Source organism: Amblyomma americanum, unplaced genomic scaffold (genome assembly GCF_052857255.1).
Source record: "Amblyomma americanum isolate KBUSLIRL-KWMA unplaced genomic scaffold, ASM5285725v1 scaffold_75, whole genome shotgun sequence".
NCBI lineage: Eukaryota > Metazoa > Arthropoda > Arachnida > Ixodida > Ixodidae > Amblyomma > Amblyomma americanum.
Window position 1 is genome coordinate 76,670 of NW_027526547.1, and position 18,120 is coordinate 94,789.

At 45.2% G+C, this 18,120-nt stretch overlaps 1 protein-coding gene across 1 annotated transcript in view; it reads left to right on the forward strand.

The window, feature by feature from the left end:
- Positions 1–18,120, forward strand: part of LOC144112376 (uncharacterized) — a 90,030-nt gene that overhangs the window by 36,695 nt on the left and 35,215 nt on the right. The window contains exons 6-8 of the mRNA XM_077645226.1: positions 4,698–4,869; positions 8,902–9,073; positions 10,856–10,956. Coding sequence (XP_077501352.1) covers positions 4,698–4,869; positions 8,902–9,073; positions 10,856–10,956 — 445 coding nt within the window. The remainder of the gene's footprint in view (positions 1–4,697; positions 4,870–8,901; positions 9,074–10,855; positions 10,957–18,120) is intronic.

Consider the following 18,120-nt stretch of genomic DNA (forward strand, 5'->3'; position numbering starts at 1 on the left):
CTAAGTAGCAGTTATTTCTATCTCCGAGTAGTGTATAACGATGAACAGACGATATACTTCGGAATAGTAGCACCAGAAGAAAAGGGACCAGTGAACGAATATCAACTCGTTGACCGGGCCCTTCTCTTGTTGCGCTACTCCTCCGAAGTATGAACCAACAAGCCGAAATTTCAACATTAAACAGACGTTACTTTACTGGTCTTCGTGAACGGAGCTTTTCCCTTGTTAATACTTAGTTCTCTTAATATTCCGAAATTAAACAAAACAGCACATTTGGACGTTATGTATTAACCGCTATCGCCAGTTATGTTCTTCATGGCAGATTACAGCTGAGCTATTTGTTAAGTAGCTGGGCAGTCAGTATTGTCTTTTTAGCAGCCCCCTCTGTCATAAGGGCGTCCTCAATATGTAATCTGCTAATACCGCTATACCTTCAACTTAACACACCTTCATCCTGTAATCGTCTGGCCTAGCCGATTAGCCCAGCGGGTACCACAACAGTATAATCAGAATCAAAATCCGAAATTCTTTAGTCATTTTGAAAGTTAATACAAGATTGACATGCAAAAAACAGGTGCTATAGTCGGCGACTGTGAAGGAACCTCCTGTAGATTATAACCCTATAATGAGTGAAAGAAAGGGCATCATGTACTATTGGTGAAAATAGTTTGTGGGACGCGAGTTCTTGGAAAAACATTTATTGTAGCTCCGCTTGCTACCCAGTCGCCTTTTATTGTTACCAGAGGAACGAGCATTTAGACCTTTAATATTTTCGCGCAATATTAGGCGACTGCGTAGCGAGGTGGAGCTACAATAAACGTTTTTCCTAGAACTCGCGTCCGGCAAACTATTGTCCCCGATAGTACACAAAGGTCATACGTGTGTTGTCAAACATAACGCATAAATTAGCGGTCAGCTAAAACTTCAATAAAAATTGTGTAGCATAAAAATAAAATAAAAGTAATGATAGAATAAATATCCGTGCACTGGAAATTAACGTGCTGTGTAATATTTAAAAAATCGGTAGAGTAAATATTAGGATCCTTAATTAACGGTCTCTAGGTCATCTTTTGTTCCTGTTTAAAAATAAAACATTAATGTACTCTTAACGCCAAAAGAAAAGTGTGCCATGTGCTTATCGTAGTTAGTACGTACTTTTGGAAAGAGTAAATTGTTGTTAGAAGCTAAACGGGTAATGTTAAAATTTGTAAGCCTTTGTAATATGATTGTGACACATGGTAATTGTTTGTGGAAGAGTTTGAAGAGAAAATAGTGAGACAAAATTTAGTGAGCTATGTAACTGCTCAGATATTGTTGGTAAGGAATACAGATGTGGCATTATCAATGGCCGGACTGGGTGTAATAAATATTACGGCTTTATTGGGGATTAACTGAACCGAAGTAACGTGAGAGTAGTATTTGCACAACATGTTATGTCGTGAGTGAATTCACTGCAAATAAATTAATAATGCAGGCGCTACAGGTGTTCTGCTCCAGCTATCGTTCCTTTGAATGTACAATCTTTTAGCCGCGTGTGATTCAGCAGAAATATCGTTACCGAACTTTTTGTATCTAGCATGCAATCTCTTGTTCAAGCGCTGTTCTTTTTGTGCTAGCACTAAGGCTCCCGCTCACCGATTTCGCCGATCATTGTGTCAATCCTGCCTGACCTTCAAAACGAGCCTCGGACCGAAACGGAATTGAAGAGCGAAGTGCTTGCGCACCTAATTCATATTTCGCCTAACCACGCTAAATCATGGTGAAGGTAGCGCAAAAGACGAGGCCGAAAAAAAGAAGCAAGACACGACATGAACTCTTGTGTCAAGTTTTCCTCCTACATTTCGTCCTCGTCTTTCGGGCTACCTTCACCATAGTGGTGGTCACAACTTTATTTGTTGCGACAGCATTATTTGCTCTGGATCAGTTGGGAGTGGGACGAGTCCAGGGTAGCCTCCAGTGGGAGCGGCGATCTCTCAAGCTCGCGTGACGAGGGCCAGCATCCGATTCAACTCGCCGAAGTTTCAACCTTAACGCTAAATCGTTCGTCATTATTTTTTTGTTTTCTTACAGATATTTTGAAGGCTTTGTAGAGCTGATAACAGTTTCTAGGTACCTACAGATTTTTTTTTAAATTTAGACTTAGATTTTAAATGCAATTTGAAATTAGTGAGAAAAATCTGCAAAAACCTTGCTGACCTTCGGTCAATGACCTGGTTGTAGACCAGTCGGTGTTAAAAACAGCGTTAAGAATTTTTTTGCAAACAATCGTAGTAGCTGAGAGTGAGTGGGTTTCTGTAATACAATCAAAGCGTATAAGTATAGGTCAGTGATTACCAATGTCAATGACGCTTACACAAGCTGCTGGTGCCGTTAACAAGTTCGAGAGCTTGATCAATGAGCGAGCATTCACCGTCATGTGCAATACGAGTAAGAGTTTCAGTCAAATTTTCAAAGCCGAAATTATGAAATGTGGTAGGTCAGTTGACACAGTGTGGGGATGTTTTACCGACTAAAATAATATTGATGTCGACCATTAAGACGCAATTCTTGTTTTCAAGTGAGAGAGTATGTAAAACACGATCAAGGCTGTGCATAAATCAGCTACTGATGCTTGCAGTGAACGCTAAATGCAGCCAAATACGAAGGTTCTTTTATCAAGGCCATAAATCAGTGTTGTAGTCAAATCCTCATAGATTAGCACTCAGTAACGCTCAAAGCAAAATCATGCAAATATATTTAACAGAAACACAACTGGCTCCTCCTCCATGGCCACTAGCTGGTCTGTGGCAGTACTCCAATGCGCAGTTGGGGAAAGCGGGAAGGGTCATTGCCTTCAGAAAATAATTATGTTTCGGTGACTGTCATTAATGTCGAGGTGCTAGTAAAGGGACCAAGACAGATATTATTTTATCAAAATGTTTTCGGATGTTTTTAGCACTGAAATAGATGACAGGGCAATAATCAATCAAAATTTGGTTTAGATTACGTATTGTTAAAGCAGAGGCCATATTCGTTCGGTTCTAGAGGTAATTAGGCTAATGAAATTAGCGGCCTAGTGTATATTTGACAACTCACAATGACTGAAAATTCGTAGAACGTTGCTCGTAGTGGTCTCTCTAGGTTCAACATGTGAGCCCGTAGGAACATCGACATATTTTGTTCCGGGACATCGAGTGCCTGGAAAGCAGAGCTTTGTAGTTTTTGTGAGAGGATCAATCACAAAAACAGGTTATCGAAGTTCTTGATATTGAAATGTCGCTGGGGTGGACTTTGTCTTTTCGAGATTTGTTGAGAAAATCAGCCTTTCTAGCTCTTGAACTGAAACAGGCAGTGATTTTTTTTTTCTTGTCCCTTGTTTTGGTTGGTACGCGATGAACATTGTGGATATCTGTACGCAAAATGAAACTGCCATCATTTTCTCCATCACTTGTATGAGTGCAACACAACCTTCCCGTCGGGAGCAGGGCACACCTTTGATTTCCACATCGTTCAATTGGAAGCACTGTATAGTTCTCCAACTATATGAGACAGGGAGTGGTTATCAGCTTTGAGTTGCCTTGTTTACTGTAACCAACAAACCATTTTGACTCCGAAGTTTATCAGTAAGTGAGCTCATATGGCCTGCACTGGGCATCAAAGCATCAACCTGTCCTTTCTGTTCTTTGACATCCAACCCGGAGGTCGGCATTTTTAACAAGAATTTACTCAATACAACGTGAGAAATATGTTCAATCATCCCGCTTAGTTTGCCTTCCCAACAAATTGAAAGTCGCTGACCTTCACCTTTTTAAGTATAATGCCTGAGCAGACGAACTTCGTCGAAGCATCGACCATACTAGTTTGGTTTCCAAGTGTTCAATCTTTCTTGCGAGTTCTGCATTTGTCGACATGGCACAAAATTAGGCGCAAACACGAGCAGAAATAACAACTGGCAGCACCAGTACTACAAAGAAAACGCTGTGAACAAGTGTGCAAATTTCACAAAGCGTGGGCTAACCTGCGCAAACAGCCGATACTGAATAGATGTGTCGGTTGTGCTGTCGCTGTTCGCAGTGAATCGTAACCGTTCAGAGTCGGTCACTTTATAGCAAACCCCAGCGATGGAAGTCGCGTCTATATAGCGGCAGAATCATTAATACCATCAAGTACAGCTGCACGAATGAGGAATCGCGCAGGTACTGGCGACTCGGCGCGATGCAGACCAGCAGACGAAAGGTCAGCACCACGCAGGCTGCCGCCAAGAAAAGCGGCTGACAATTAATATGCGCTAATATTGGACAGTGAATTCAGGAGCCGGTTTTGACACAGCTACTCCCTCTATGGCTGTGGTCCGGCGTTCGAGGTACAAGCTAAGACAATTTCTCAGCTTTCGGCGCTTGAGATAACTGTCTAGCTCTCCGTTTAAGCCGCACAGTACCGTTTTGGTTTCTGTTGTGTGTATTGATGGCAATTATTTTTTTTCTTGCCAAGCAGGCTTCCCGTGACTTGCTTCTTGCCTGAAATATCTAGCTAATTGCCATGTTTGCGTGGTGAACTCTTGAGAACGAAGTAAAAGAGTAATACCCTTGCATGAAACACACGGTTTACTATTCTCGTGTGCAGGGCCTTGACACTGGTACTGACAGTCCTTTTGTTCACGAGCACTTACCAAACTCAAACAAAGTGTGGAAATGAGCTTGTAAAACGTTTGCTTTCAGGCTTCTTGGCCCGTCAGTGTTTGACAAGGACGACATAGTCATTTGCACAGCCCCAGTCATGCACATCGCTGGTTTCTGGGTGGTCTTCGGCAACCTCGGCCATGGATGCAAACTGATCTTGCTCCATACGTTGGACATCGGCTTGATTTTGGAGGCCATCGATAGGCACAAGGTAGACAAAAATCCAGTCAACTATTTAATCACCCGAGAGTTCTTTTTAAGCTCGATAACGCCGAAATGATTTCAGCAGATTAGAAGTAGCAAGGGTATCGGCGAGGTGAACATGAGCCCTCGAGAGGCTGGAAAGTACTGCAGTAGGGTGTACTTTGGAGAAATAGACTCACATGACACAGTTCTCAACGAATACAGGGAACTTTTGACAGACTTAGTATTTTGGCTAAAATACGCGCAGTCCACTTACTGCGAACGTCCGATACAACGAACGTAACGCGCGAGACCGTCAGGTTCTAAATGGGTTAGAGATTAGAGGCGAAGTACATAAAGTCGTGTAGAGTGCACTATCACTCTATGCTAAAGACCCACAGGTGGTCAAAATTATTCCTGAGCCTTGCACTACGGTGTCTCTCATCGGACATGTGGAGCTTTGGGATGTCATACCCGATATACGACAGCAGTTGCTCACGGTAGTTTAAATCAAATATACCACGTACTTTTTTTAACGTTTACAGATTTTTATATTTAAATCTGTGGGAGACAAATCGGCGCGTTCGTTGCATGTGGATTTTACAGCAATGTGGTCGTTGTCTACGTTATGGAGTTCCATGATTAAATGGTTAACAAAAACTGATAAACATAAATTATAATTATATTAGGGGCTAATAATACACTGCGAAATTAAAGACTGTCAACATCGATGTTGGGCCCGCTTTTCATTTTTTTTTAATCGGCAATGTGGTTCCGCACACTAAACGTCAAAATCGCGCATTTAAAAGATCCTTGAGCTGGCTTTCCTGCGTTGCATATTTTTGGAATGGTGTCACTGCGAGTGGTATCGTAGCAGAAATCGCGCGAACTGCTTCTGCGTCATAAAATACCCCGACGGTGTCTGTATTTCCTGCATTAGAAATGCGAGCGTAACCGTTCCATAAATGTGCAACGCGAGCGAGTAACTCAGCGAGCTTTCAAAAGCGCATTTCTGATGTTCAATATTTCGAACCACACTGGCGATAAAAAAAAAAATTTCTCTCACTTTTGAGGTCAATAGCCTTCAATTTAGTAATATTATCTTACCATCAAAATAAAAATATCAAATCTATTCTTTCATTTTAATTCATTAATTGTCTAATAATGTCTGTCTTGCTGCACCATCCACCTGCACTTAATGCATAGCCGTATCTCTTAGTTTGTTTGCTTTTTTACAAAATCTGTAACGGTCAAAAAGATCAGCAGGTACAATTGAAGATGCGAGATTAAACTCAGGATCGAAGGCATGTTCAAGTTCAAAAATCAATAGCCTATTGCGTATTCGATAGCTAATTTAAGACTGCAAAGCTTTGCACGAAAGGCGTAGTGTTTTCTATAGGGGCTTGTGGGTAGGGTTGAGCTCACTTCCGTATTTGTCAGGTCGCTTGTCTCCTGAATGTGCCCCCTCCTTCGTCCGCTTGTGTTCTTCGAGCTAGGTAGAGAGCATGGCCTCCCTGACCGCTTTCATGGCTATGGGGCAAATTTGGCCGTGAGCTGCTTATCTTATGGCGAATTCCACTCGCAGAACAGGAGCGCAGGCAAGAGCATTGAGGAGCAGAGCAGTAGCACAGCGAGAGTGCGACTTCTTGCTCCCCCATTGAAACGTTCCATGCACTCTGAGAGCAATACAATGGCGAAGGTATATCACGTGACGTGCCTTCCCAGCATCCCTGCCAGAGCCGGCCAAAACCGCGCGAATTCGGGGAGAAAGTTTTCTTTCCCGTTCCTGTTTGGCGGCGATTCACTGCCATAGAAAGCGAAGGCGAACAGAATCTGCTTTCGCGAACTAGGTGCTTTAACAAATCATTTGTGATCGGTACGTTTTCGAATATTAACTACTCGCCTCTTGATTCGAGTAAGCAGGCGCCGTTTGCTTGGTTTTCTTGACGTGCGCCTCGACTTTGGGTCTTTTCTGCGGCGGTGAGAACAGCTCTTCAAACGTTTCAGCGTGCACTTCGGTGTGTTCAGCACTGCTGGAGCTGCTCGATGAGCTGCTCGAATGCGATCTAAAGCAACTACCTCTGCAGTCGTCGTCCATTTCAGCAAGTAAATGCGCAATTTGACGGCGTTTCGCTGCCTCCATCGCTGCCGGAACCAAGAAGACACAAACAAAATAAAAGGATATGACTCGTTTCCATTACCTGATTTCTTCCGCACTGCACTTCTCGTGCGGAAGCAGCTCGAACTGCTCTCGACTGCTCTCGACATAGCCAGACTGCTCCTGTTCTGCCATTGGATCACAGTGCTCCTGTTACGGTTCACTCACTGGAACGCAGCAACTTGCGAGAGAGCACTTCGAGCGCAGTTAAAAGTGCTCCTGTTCGCCGGATGAAAACCGGTATTAGTTGAGCCGCGCTCTCAACTTTCTTGGGCGCTTTTAGTGATTTACGTTCAGCCGCTTCTTCCATTAGTGCTGGGCAGCCTTTGGCGTTTCTCGATGCTGTTGCTCTTCCTCGCCCGGTCTTCAATGGTTTTCGGAAACATTCGAGACGCAGAGCAAACTGAAGAACAGTAATGGAGACGACGATATTCAACAGACACCAGGAGACACTACCAGCTAGGATACGCTCCGCGAGAGGCTGCGGCAACGGTCGAGTGATGTAAGGCATCGGTAAGAAGAGATGCTTTATCGGCGCTACGCAGGTACAAATCCCACTCGGGGTAATATTATGGTGAGGCTTTTCCCACTTGATACCGCTCTGAAGCAAAAGTTCGGAGATTTTCGGATAAGTTCCGCTTTATGTCCGACGCTTTTCGGACAATTTTGGTGATAATGGGATAAAAACATTTTATATTTAATATATATGAAGCGGATTACTTCAGAACAGGTAGTAGCTTCACTCTGAAAGTGATATTTACACTCCGAATGAACCTCGAGCAAATATGGAGGTGTACAAATTCGCAGTGACTTTCGCGATGACGTTCAGTTCGGCAGCGCCACCTATAGGGCTAGCCATTACAACAGCCAGGGCGGCGATCTGCAGATTTCAAGACCATTGAAACTGCATGCATCTGCCGTAATTTTACATGTAATCGAATAATTGTATTGTGTGGAATTTTTAGCGATAAAAAATTTTGCTGCCTTGATGCAGGCGAATGCGAAAAATTAGTGCCTTACTGGTAGTCGCTTAAAATTTGCCTCTTCCTTGCGCACTTCGTTCACAGCGATAGGCAGACTCCAACACTGGCAAGCGTGTTACAACTGGCAGGGTATTTTGCAGCGCTTTGTTGGAGTGGTCAACCCTTATGGTGACTTCCAATAGCAGAGTTGGAGCAACGTTTCCTGCTCTTTTCGGAGCAACTGTATTCCAAACACAGATCTAAGGTTACGGATCGCGTCTTCCAATCGTTGACAGGGAGCGGTTGCCGTGCCGAGATTGCTCCGTGAAGCAGTCGGGACTGCTCCGCCGAAATCGGCGGATCCGGCCGGAAGTTTGCGTGACGTTCTTTTTCAGCGGCGCTAGCGGCGCCCTACATGCTGTGGCCTGCATGCTCTGGCCAGAGCAGGTGTACTCCAATCGCAAATTCAGGTCGCGCTCTCTGCGCCGGATTCAGGCGCTCTGTCACAGAGCGTGCAGACCGCTCTGCGTCTTCGATTGGAATTCACCATTAATCATGCACACAGTGTATACGGATTCATGTTGATAACCATGCCCTGCAAGCCCGTGCATGGCGCCGTGCGCTACCTGCACTGTGCTGGGACCATTCCACGCGGGGACGAAAGGTTGAAACTGCCTCGTCAACTTTACGGAAGCCCACAGCTTTCAGTTCAACTATTGCAGCCTCTTCGCCGGACAAATTTATTACCACAAGATCATAAATTTTCAGTTGCTAGTCAGAGCTCGTGTCTGCCTCATTACTGGTGTTTTACCCTGTTGCTTGTTCTGTCTTGTTCGTTATAAATTTATTATCTCTTAAAAAAATTCAACAAAGGCGTATTCAAGAGCCGTATCAGTCGCCAGTTTGTAAAAATGAACGTCGCACTTTTCTCTGCTCACAGCCGACCATGCTTACACTGTACCCAACGTTTCTCGCCAAATTTGAGGAGCATCCCCTTCTGGAGCATGTGGACACAACAAGCGTCACAAAGCTTATGACAGGTGGAAGCTTGGTGAGCTCATCTGTACTGAAGAAAATCACACTGAAGCTCGGCTTGAAGGGGGTCATACAAGGTTCGTTAACACGTTTATGTCATTGTCATCTTATTGCACAGCCATAAGGAATTTTTTCTTTTGTAAATTTTGCGTGTGGCATTAAACGCCACGCTATAGTCTGTTACTCTAGAAGGAAGAGCGTACGCGTTCGGTCAAGGCCGCAAGGTGCCCTTCTGTTTCACGCAGCCCCGCCCGAAAAAAAATGCACCTCCGCCAGGAAACTGCCTGCAGTGAACGCTGCCGCACGAAGCGCGGTGTGAAAGCTATCGTCGCAGAAAAAGCCCACGGTCTATAAAGTGCTTGATCACATGGGTACGGAGCATATATGTGTGACGGAGCTTCGTAATAGTTCGCTTCGTAATAGCTGTGATGAAAGAAAGAAAAAGCACTCACCTTTTTGTCTTTGCGCGTTGCTCTTGCGGATCTCTGAGACATTCCGCGGTTAAATGTGGGGCAAAGTGCTCAACGTTTTTTGGCATGGGATGCCTTAGAGGAAGTATCGAAGCGATGGTGCGAGAAGTGTCTCTGGTGGCGAGCAGACAGTTAGCACATCGCGTTGTTGATCACCGAGATAGCGCTGTTCACAGCGACGCCTTTGAACAGCGCTGGCACATTTTTGTGATTCATGCACCTTTATAGAAACGGTAGTGCCATGCGGAGAAAGCTAGCAACGTTCCTGCATCGGAGAGACGAAGATAGAGAGATGACGTTATTCCATAATGTTGACTCGAGGCCAGAATTTAAAGCAGCCTTGAGTGTGATGATAGCCAGACGTACGCCTTCTACATTTTGCCTGTAGACGTTGGCAGCGGGGCCGCGTTTCTCATGCCTCCAAGAAGCTTAAGTTATGCCATTTATTGCTGTGGTAAAACAAAGATAAGCGCTCCTCTGAGGCAAGTAAACTGCAGCAAGCTGTCTTGAGCAGCAGTGCATTACGACCATATGCCCCTGAGAACAAAGGAACACAGATAACAGCAATAAGGCATCATTGCAATAAAACGCATCAATATTCTGAGCTGATTGAATTCAAAAAGTAATCATTCCTCAAGCAAGGTCGGAAGCAACATCAACGTGGCCGAAATTTACCACCGACACGCACACTTTCGCCACGTCGATATACCCCACTCCTGCGAACCCCTATTAAAGGCAGTTCCGCTTAATGAATGAACTAAGGTAAGTTGCTTCTTAAGTATCGATAGTTAAGCAGATAGTTCAACTCAGTTCACATCAAAGTAAATGAACGTTTAATAATTAGCTGGAAAGTTTTTACGAAAAGCTGAAAGTACCCATACATTCTTGCATACCCTCGCAGTTCAGGGGACTACAGCATCTTTGCACATGTGCACTCTCAAAGAGGACAAGGGTACATTAGGCCTGTTGATGGCCTTCGTGCAATCGTTCTCAAGAAAAAAATAGTACTTAAGCCTGTATTAAGAGTACTTTCAGCAACTTTATGCAATTGGGGAAACGTGGGGTAGTGACCAGTTTAAAAGCAGGAACCTCTCGCTTACCGAGCAGTCATTTCTTGCAAGCTAGTAATTTTCTCCTGTGGGCAATCACGAGCCTTTCCTGAGTTCTTCATTGCCTTCAGAGTCCTTTTAAACGTTGTAGATAATTTACATTTAAACTCCAGGTGAGCTAGGGTATTTAAGCGTTGTCAAATTGAAAGATTAAGACAATGCAGTTGGCTCGCAAGCGAATTTTTTTGTATACAATCTGGAACGGATACAATATGACAAAAATCTTCATTGCTCCTTTGATGATTCCGTGTTTTTGTACTGATTTTGTCCCTTGACGCAGTGTATGGTATGACAGAGTTAGGCAGTTGCATTGCATATTCGACGCCAGAAATGGACGACTTCAGGAGCGCTGGAAAGCCGGGGCCTTTTGTGGAAATTAAAGTAAGTCTCTTTTTTTCTGAACAAGTAAAACATCAATAGTATGACTGCACTTGCCGTTTTCCTCCCTAAAGCCGCCTGTAGAATACAAAATCATGACTAACGAACCAAATAGCTGGCAAATGGAAAATTTTATAGATCACAATTTTGTACTCGGTGGTTTTAGCTTTTCAAACTGTCGAACCTAGTGTGACAAATAATGGTGCAAAGAGACAAATGTCGATGCGCTGTCGTTACTAGGTGCGGAGGTTGTACCGTATACTGTGGACAATGCAGACATAAGTGTACCTCATGCTTGAACTGTAATTGTGTATGGATATTACAAAACCTTGTCTGAGGCAAAAGGGTATAAAATTTTTATTGAAGTCTTCGCCCAGAAGGGAATCTCAACATCATCTGCGAGAACTTAGTGGAAATCATGTTTGCCATTGATTTCCACTTCTGCTGTCAGATCAGCGAACCTACTGCAGAATTTCCCAGAGGCCCCATTTTGAGGTTCTGGCGATCAGATTGGTTTTAAATTTGGCCGCCTACAGGTTACCTCTCCACCTGAAGCATAAAAATTGGTAAAACTTCTCTAACAATGTATGATGTGAGTCACATTTTTGTATAGAGTTTACAAACTGTCATGATTATATTTTAAAGCACACACTTTTGTAGGATGCTAGGAGAGGAAGGCAGCAGGTGCGGTGTTTTCGCAACTGGCTTATTAAGAAACGCAAAATACCAATTGGCACTGTGCGACGACAGCAAGAGCCGTGATAGTATAACAACACAAGCCAAAAAAATATGAAGGCATTGCGAGAACGGCGCGTGTCCTGTCTTATCTCGTGCTCCTTCCTGAAGTTTGCGTCGTACAGTATAATCATGATCGTGTAAAAAACATAAGCCAACTCTCTCGCGCAGGTCACGTATCTAACAACGTCACGGTTTTGTGCCCTCGTTTCGTCACTTCTGTCGCTACTGCTCATGTTTTAGAGCGCATAAGCTTTTCGTTTCAATTTATAAATAAGCTAGTTCTACCGTCTCGGCTCAGGGGTTAAGGCGCTTCGATACTGATCCAGAGTTCCCGGATTCGAACCCTGCCATGGTGCCCGCGCTTCAATGGAGCCGAAACGCAAAGGCGCTCGTGTGCTGTGCGATGTCAGTGCACGTTAAAGATCCCCAGGTTGTCGAAATTATTCCGGAGTCCTCCACTACGGCACCTCTTTCCCTCTTTCTTCTTTCACTCACACCTTCCTGCCTTCTCTTTCGGCGCGGTTCGGGTGTCCACCGAGATGTGAGACAATTACTGCGCCGTTTCCTTTGCACAAAAAGCAATTTTCAACTTTTTTTCAGTTGTTGGAACCGCACGCCTTCCTTTCTTATCTATTTTTGCGTCTGGGTGACATTCGCGCCTTGCTATATATTCGTGAAGAACATCCAAATCACCCAGGTTTCCGTTTTGCTCAACTATAACCAGCGTCTCTGGCAGGTAATCCTAAGAAACTGGCATGAGACATCTGATTTTTCAGCTTGTTTCCTGACTGGCACCATTTTGTGACTCTTGGTTAAGCCTGGGCTAAGCTCTGACTTATGGTTAGAATAAATCTTAACCGACTCCTGTCCCCAATTCTAGTAAGGAAAAATCACCTTGCTTATTTCATAATCACAGTGTTCCAGCGCATGTGAGTGGAGTGGTGTTGACAGTTGACGGTCTCCTTAGTTTAAGAATGCGTGTTTGACCTAAATATTTTGAAATCTTTAGCGAGCAATAGATTATTTATTGCAGCTTGACGCGCGCAAGAGATATCACCCAAGGCATTGCGGAAAGCATGAAGTAAACGCTAAAGCAGCAATTCTTGGTCAACTACCTTTACTCAAAATATTCTTTTAATGCATTAATGCATGTAACGCACTTCGCAGTTTATTGTGACGTGGGAAAGATTTAAATAACATTCAGTTCAATTAATGACAAGGGATAAAAGAGAAACAGACAGTTCAATGCTCCGAAAATAATGGGCCAACGACATCAAGCAGCATAAATGTGCTGAAAAATACATGAACAAAAAATAAAATCAGGGGGGAACTTTGTTGACCTAAAGTGTAGTGAGGCGAAAGCCTTTAGCGCGCTGTTGCTGCTTGTGTCACTGATGTGTGGTTAAGGTGTTAATTAGGTACACAATCGATTGTGAATCTTAAATGCTGGAGACACTAGAGGGTGTTTGGGAGGCATTCGTCTGATTCGACGCCTTTCCGCAAACACTCTCCAGCGTCCTAGACAAGAATTACATATGCGTTGCAGGAAGTATAGCGTAGTCGTTAGCACGCTCGGCTGCGGAACGGAAGCATGGTGATTCGAATCCCATCGAGCACGAAGATTTCGTTCTGATCGAGTTAAAGAGCGTAACGGACGGACGGACGCGAGCATGAGCCATTAAAGGCTATCGCTTTAATGAATATAAAAAGCTCAGTAAATTCATGACACAGCCACCGCAGAAACATTGCTAAGACCTTCGGGTTGGTGAGCGACTCTATAGTGCGCTTAAAACAGCAGCAGAAAAGAGGGAATACACATGCCTCTCGCAAGAGGAATATCACAACAATGAAAAAATGGGAGGCGGGGGGCAAACTAGCAGGGCGAAGCCGGCATCACCAGTGTGCCCTCCCTTACGATAAGAAACGGGTGCTCCAGCTTCGCAGCAACTGCTCCTCCCCATCTGCATCATGTCGCCCAGACAAGTACTGAGAGAGAAGCCGCAGGTTCTGCAAAGCCGGAAGAATTGCTCGCTCCGGGCAGCTACGTACTTGAGGCAGGCAGCGTCGGCACCACAACATATACATCGCACAGGCAAAAGCCAATTTTGAGAGCCACGCGGGCGCCGGACATCCGGTCCGACGCAGACAGAATACATTCTGTAAGTCAGGCGCCAAATAACGTGCGGAATAGGGCAATCAAAGAATATATGGCGCGAAAATTCTGTTACACCGGCCAACATGCCACGAGACAAGACGTTCCACCACCTGAGCCACTCAAATCGGCCCACTTCAGGCGGCAAGCGGCTTGCTGCCCACGAAGACCACTTGGTCACCGCAGAGCGCCGCTGGTTGTGCGGAGTGAGTCGCATGCGATAAGCTCTCTAATACAGCACGCCGGGACTCACATATGTATGTCAGTTAAGTCGGTATCTACTGCAATCTTCAGTCCTGCGACGGCTCTGTTAACTGCTGAAGGCTGTGCTCCGCCAGTAGTGCAGTAGCGAACGCCCCGGTTACGTCTCGTTGCCAATGAGTGTTAATATGATTGCTGAACGTACAATTCGAGCGATCGCGTCAACACATATGGTAACCCGAGGCCGCCGCGGCAGGGCGGAAACTCATACATTCGGCTAGAGACGAGCGCAGTCCCGCCGTCCCAGAGGAAAGCGCACGCGAGGGAAGACAAGCGGCCTGCATTGTGTACGGCGTGGCATGGTCGCTACGCGGGCAGCGTAATGCACAAAAGCGAAAGCGCGGCTCTTTATGATGGCCGCCTTAGCCTCGAGGGAAAGACTGAACTGCGCAGCCTTTGAGCGTGTGCTCGTAGTTAGAGTGGCGACCTGACTCCATGTCATTGGGGACATACCCCTCTGATGAAACAATACGGCGAACTCTCGGACGGCGTCCAAGAAAGGAATGGGGATTGGAAGGGGATTGCCATACAGCCGAAGTGAAGGGTGTGGCTCTTGTAACACTTGTTGCGGGGCTAGTTCGTGCACAGTTGTATGTACAGATGTTAGCGCAAAAATAAGAGACAATCACAAGAAAGGTGGACAAGACAACGCGCTTGGGCTGGGGGCCAGACAGTGCAGCGTAACTATCGAATGTGGCCAGAAGCTCTCTGAAGTTCCGGGTGTCGCGGAAGAAGAGGAAATGTCATCGGCTTAAGCCGAGATGATGACCGTTTCTTCCCTGGCATCGGCAGCCCACTGATGCACTGGATCGAGGCAGCGCGCCGCAAGAGCGGATCCAATGATAGTACGAACAACGCCGGAGAGAGCGGGCATCCTTTGCGCACGGCACGTGTCACTGGGAAAGAGAGGGAGACTGAACCGTTCGCTTACAACTTTGCAGTGAGGTCATGATTTACAAGAGCGATGCGCTCGATAAAGGGAAGGCATAAAGCATTAACTTTCATTTCTTGGGCGTTTGTGGCGCGGATCTGAGATATGAGCGCGCAAAATATTTTTCCAAATATTAACTCGCAACAAAGTATCAGTGGTCGCGTAACACGATGTTGAGTAAAATTATGCCTTGAGAAAAAAAGATGAAGTTTTCAAACCCTTCCAAATGTGCAAAAATCAGTTTAGTAGATACCTAAAGAGCATCAGCCTGACTGTGGCCGCTGCAAGACAAAGCCATCTCTCATATTTCTGCAATGAGCCCTGTCCTGTTGCCAGCCACGGCTACAACATCCGCGCAAACTTCATAATCTCATACGCCCACCTAACTTTCTGCCGCACCCTGGTACATTTGTATTCTCTTAGAATCCAGTCCGTAAGGACCAGCGGTTATCTTGCCTTCGTAATGCATGCCCTGCCCAAGCCCATTTCTTCCTCTTGATTTCGACTAGGATGTCATTGACACGTGTTTGTTCCCTGACCAACTCCGTCCTTTTCCTGTCTCTTAACGTTACACCTATCATTTTTCTTTTCTTGGCTCGCTGTGTTGTCCTTAACTTAGCTAAACGCTTTTCGTTAGCCTCCAAGTTTATGCTCCGTTGTGGAGCACCGGTGAGATACAGACGTTGTACACTTTTCTCTTGAGGGGATATTGGTAAACTGCCATTCATGATCTGAGAGGACCTGCCATAGGCGCTTCACCCCATTCTAAATCTTCTAGTTGCTTCACTCCCGTGGCCAGGATCCGCGGTCACTACCGGCCCTAAGTAAACGTATTCCATTAGCGCTTCCAGTGCCTCGTTACCAATCCTAAACTCCTGTTCATATCCGAGACTGTTCCGAGAAATTGTGTATGTGCGTGTAAAAAATTAACCATTGCTGTTTTTCGTTGGAGAACTCAAGAATTGTCTTTCCTGAGAATAAGTGCGCTATTCAGAGCAAAAAGGAATATATGTCTTAAATAGAAATCATGAAGGCTCCTGAAAGGGTTAAGCCAGTCGCTAATTTACGAGTCAAAGGATATATTGCGGCCAATCTTTGACACAATTTAAATTCGAAGCACACACGTCTAATATCCCCACTGATTTCCACAAGCTAAGCGTTCCGAAGCTTATGACCGGGCAATATTGTATTTTAGAAGGAAGGAAGGAAGGCCTCAGACGTTGCTGGCACATACCCACTACGGGGGAGTGGCCAAGACACAGGCGGTTAATTACTGGTTGCAGGAAATTTTTGACGGGAAAAGCAGTGGAAATAGTATGTAGTCTGATAGATTGGAAGAGGGAAGGAAAGGGGTCCAGTTAACTTGGAGATCGAAGACGGGACAATTGCTTAATGTGCATAATAGTACACAATGCCTGTAATGTTGCAATGTCTTACTGACTGAGATCGGGAAAAAGAAATTAGAATGGGAGTCGCTGCGTTTCTTGAAGAAAATTTTGCACAGCAGAGCGCACACTCCTGTCGCTTCGTCCAAGCAAAGAAGCGCCAATGGAAAGAACAACCGCGGAAGACACAGGCAAGCCCAGTTGATGAAATGGAATTTGCAAAAGACGCTTCCTCGAATGAGAAAAGCGGCGGCAGAACAGCAGGAAGTGATCTATTGTCTCAGGTTCGGCACAGAAAGGGCACAGTGGGGAAGCTGCCAGGCCAGATCTGTGAAGGTAGAAATTTAGAAGGGGAACCCGGCAACGCAAGCGCGTGAAAGAGACCTCTAGTCTGCGTGAGCGCCAGTCTTTGCTACTCCAAGGATGCAGAAGATGCTGATATTCGGGAGATGATGTAAGAGCCGAGGCAGCAAATTCCTGAAATATTGTGTAGCTGCGAAACCTCACCGCAGCTGTATATGCACACGATGGTAGGACAGGAACAATTGGGCCGCTGAGAGAGGCTCTTGCTAAGGAATCTGCAACCTCATTTAAGTGAAAGCCCATGTGACCTGGTACCCAAAGCAACCTTACCGAATTTAGATGCAGCGGAATCAGGAACTTAAAGAGGCGTAATGGCCGAGAGTCAGTGGGTGATGATAAGGAAGAGCAAATAGACAGAGAGTCTGTCATAACCACGACCTGGGAAACGGTAGATTCTAATTTTCGTAAGGCTAAGATTACTGCTAATAATTCAGCCAGAAAAATTGGAGTGAAGTCAGGAAGACGGAGAGAAAAAGACCAATCCAGTGAAGGTGAAAAAATTCCCACACCTGCCTTTTCGCGATCCTGCGAGGCATCGGTAGCAATAAGAACATGAGAAGGAAAGGACCTTAGGTGGTCCTGCAGTAGACCCTGAAGGAGCGGGAAGGGCTGCAGCTTTGCATTCGATGGGAAAATGTCATCGAATTCAATCTGGACAGAGGAGGAGTTGTTATATATTTGGCGGACATCAGTGAAATGAATATTTATGCGATCAAGGAGGGACTGCACGTAACATATCTGCGAAGTATAAAATCGAGACCAGGCAGCACTAAAAAAGGCGGAAGGTTGACTAAGAAATATTATACTGGAAGCGTGAAGAGGTGAGTCGCACAATTTTAAAAACGTTTGAACTGTTAACAGGCGAAACCTAGCTGATAACGAAGGCATTCGCGCCTCAAGGTGCAGAACAGCATTGGCGACATATTTTGGAAGCCCCAGACAAAGGCGCAACGCCTCACGCTCCAAAAGCACAAGAGGGCGAAGTTTATAGGCAAGAGCTCCTGAGAATAAAACACACCCGAACTCCAAAATTGGGCGGACGTACATTTTATAAATCATCAGAAGCGTATGCCTTCTCATGCCTGACCTAGCACTGCAAAGCCTGCGCAGGATGCCAATGGCCCGAACTCCTTTTGCAGAAACTTGCTCAATGTGTGGCCGCCAGGAGAGAGTAGAGTCATATATTACACCGAGATACTTCACCGTTTGAACTTGAGGTATTATGTTATTTCTGTAGACCAGGCAGATGTTTACAGGAACAGAAACTGGAAATACTAACAATGCGCATTTCTTCACATTAAGGGACAGATGAATTTTACCTAGCCAGTTGTCAAGAA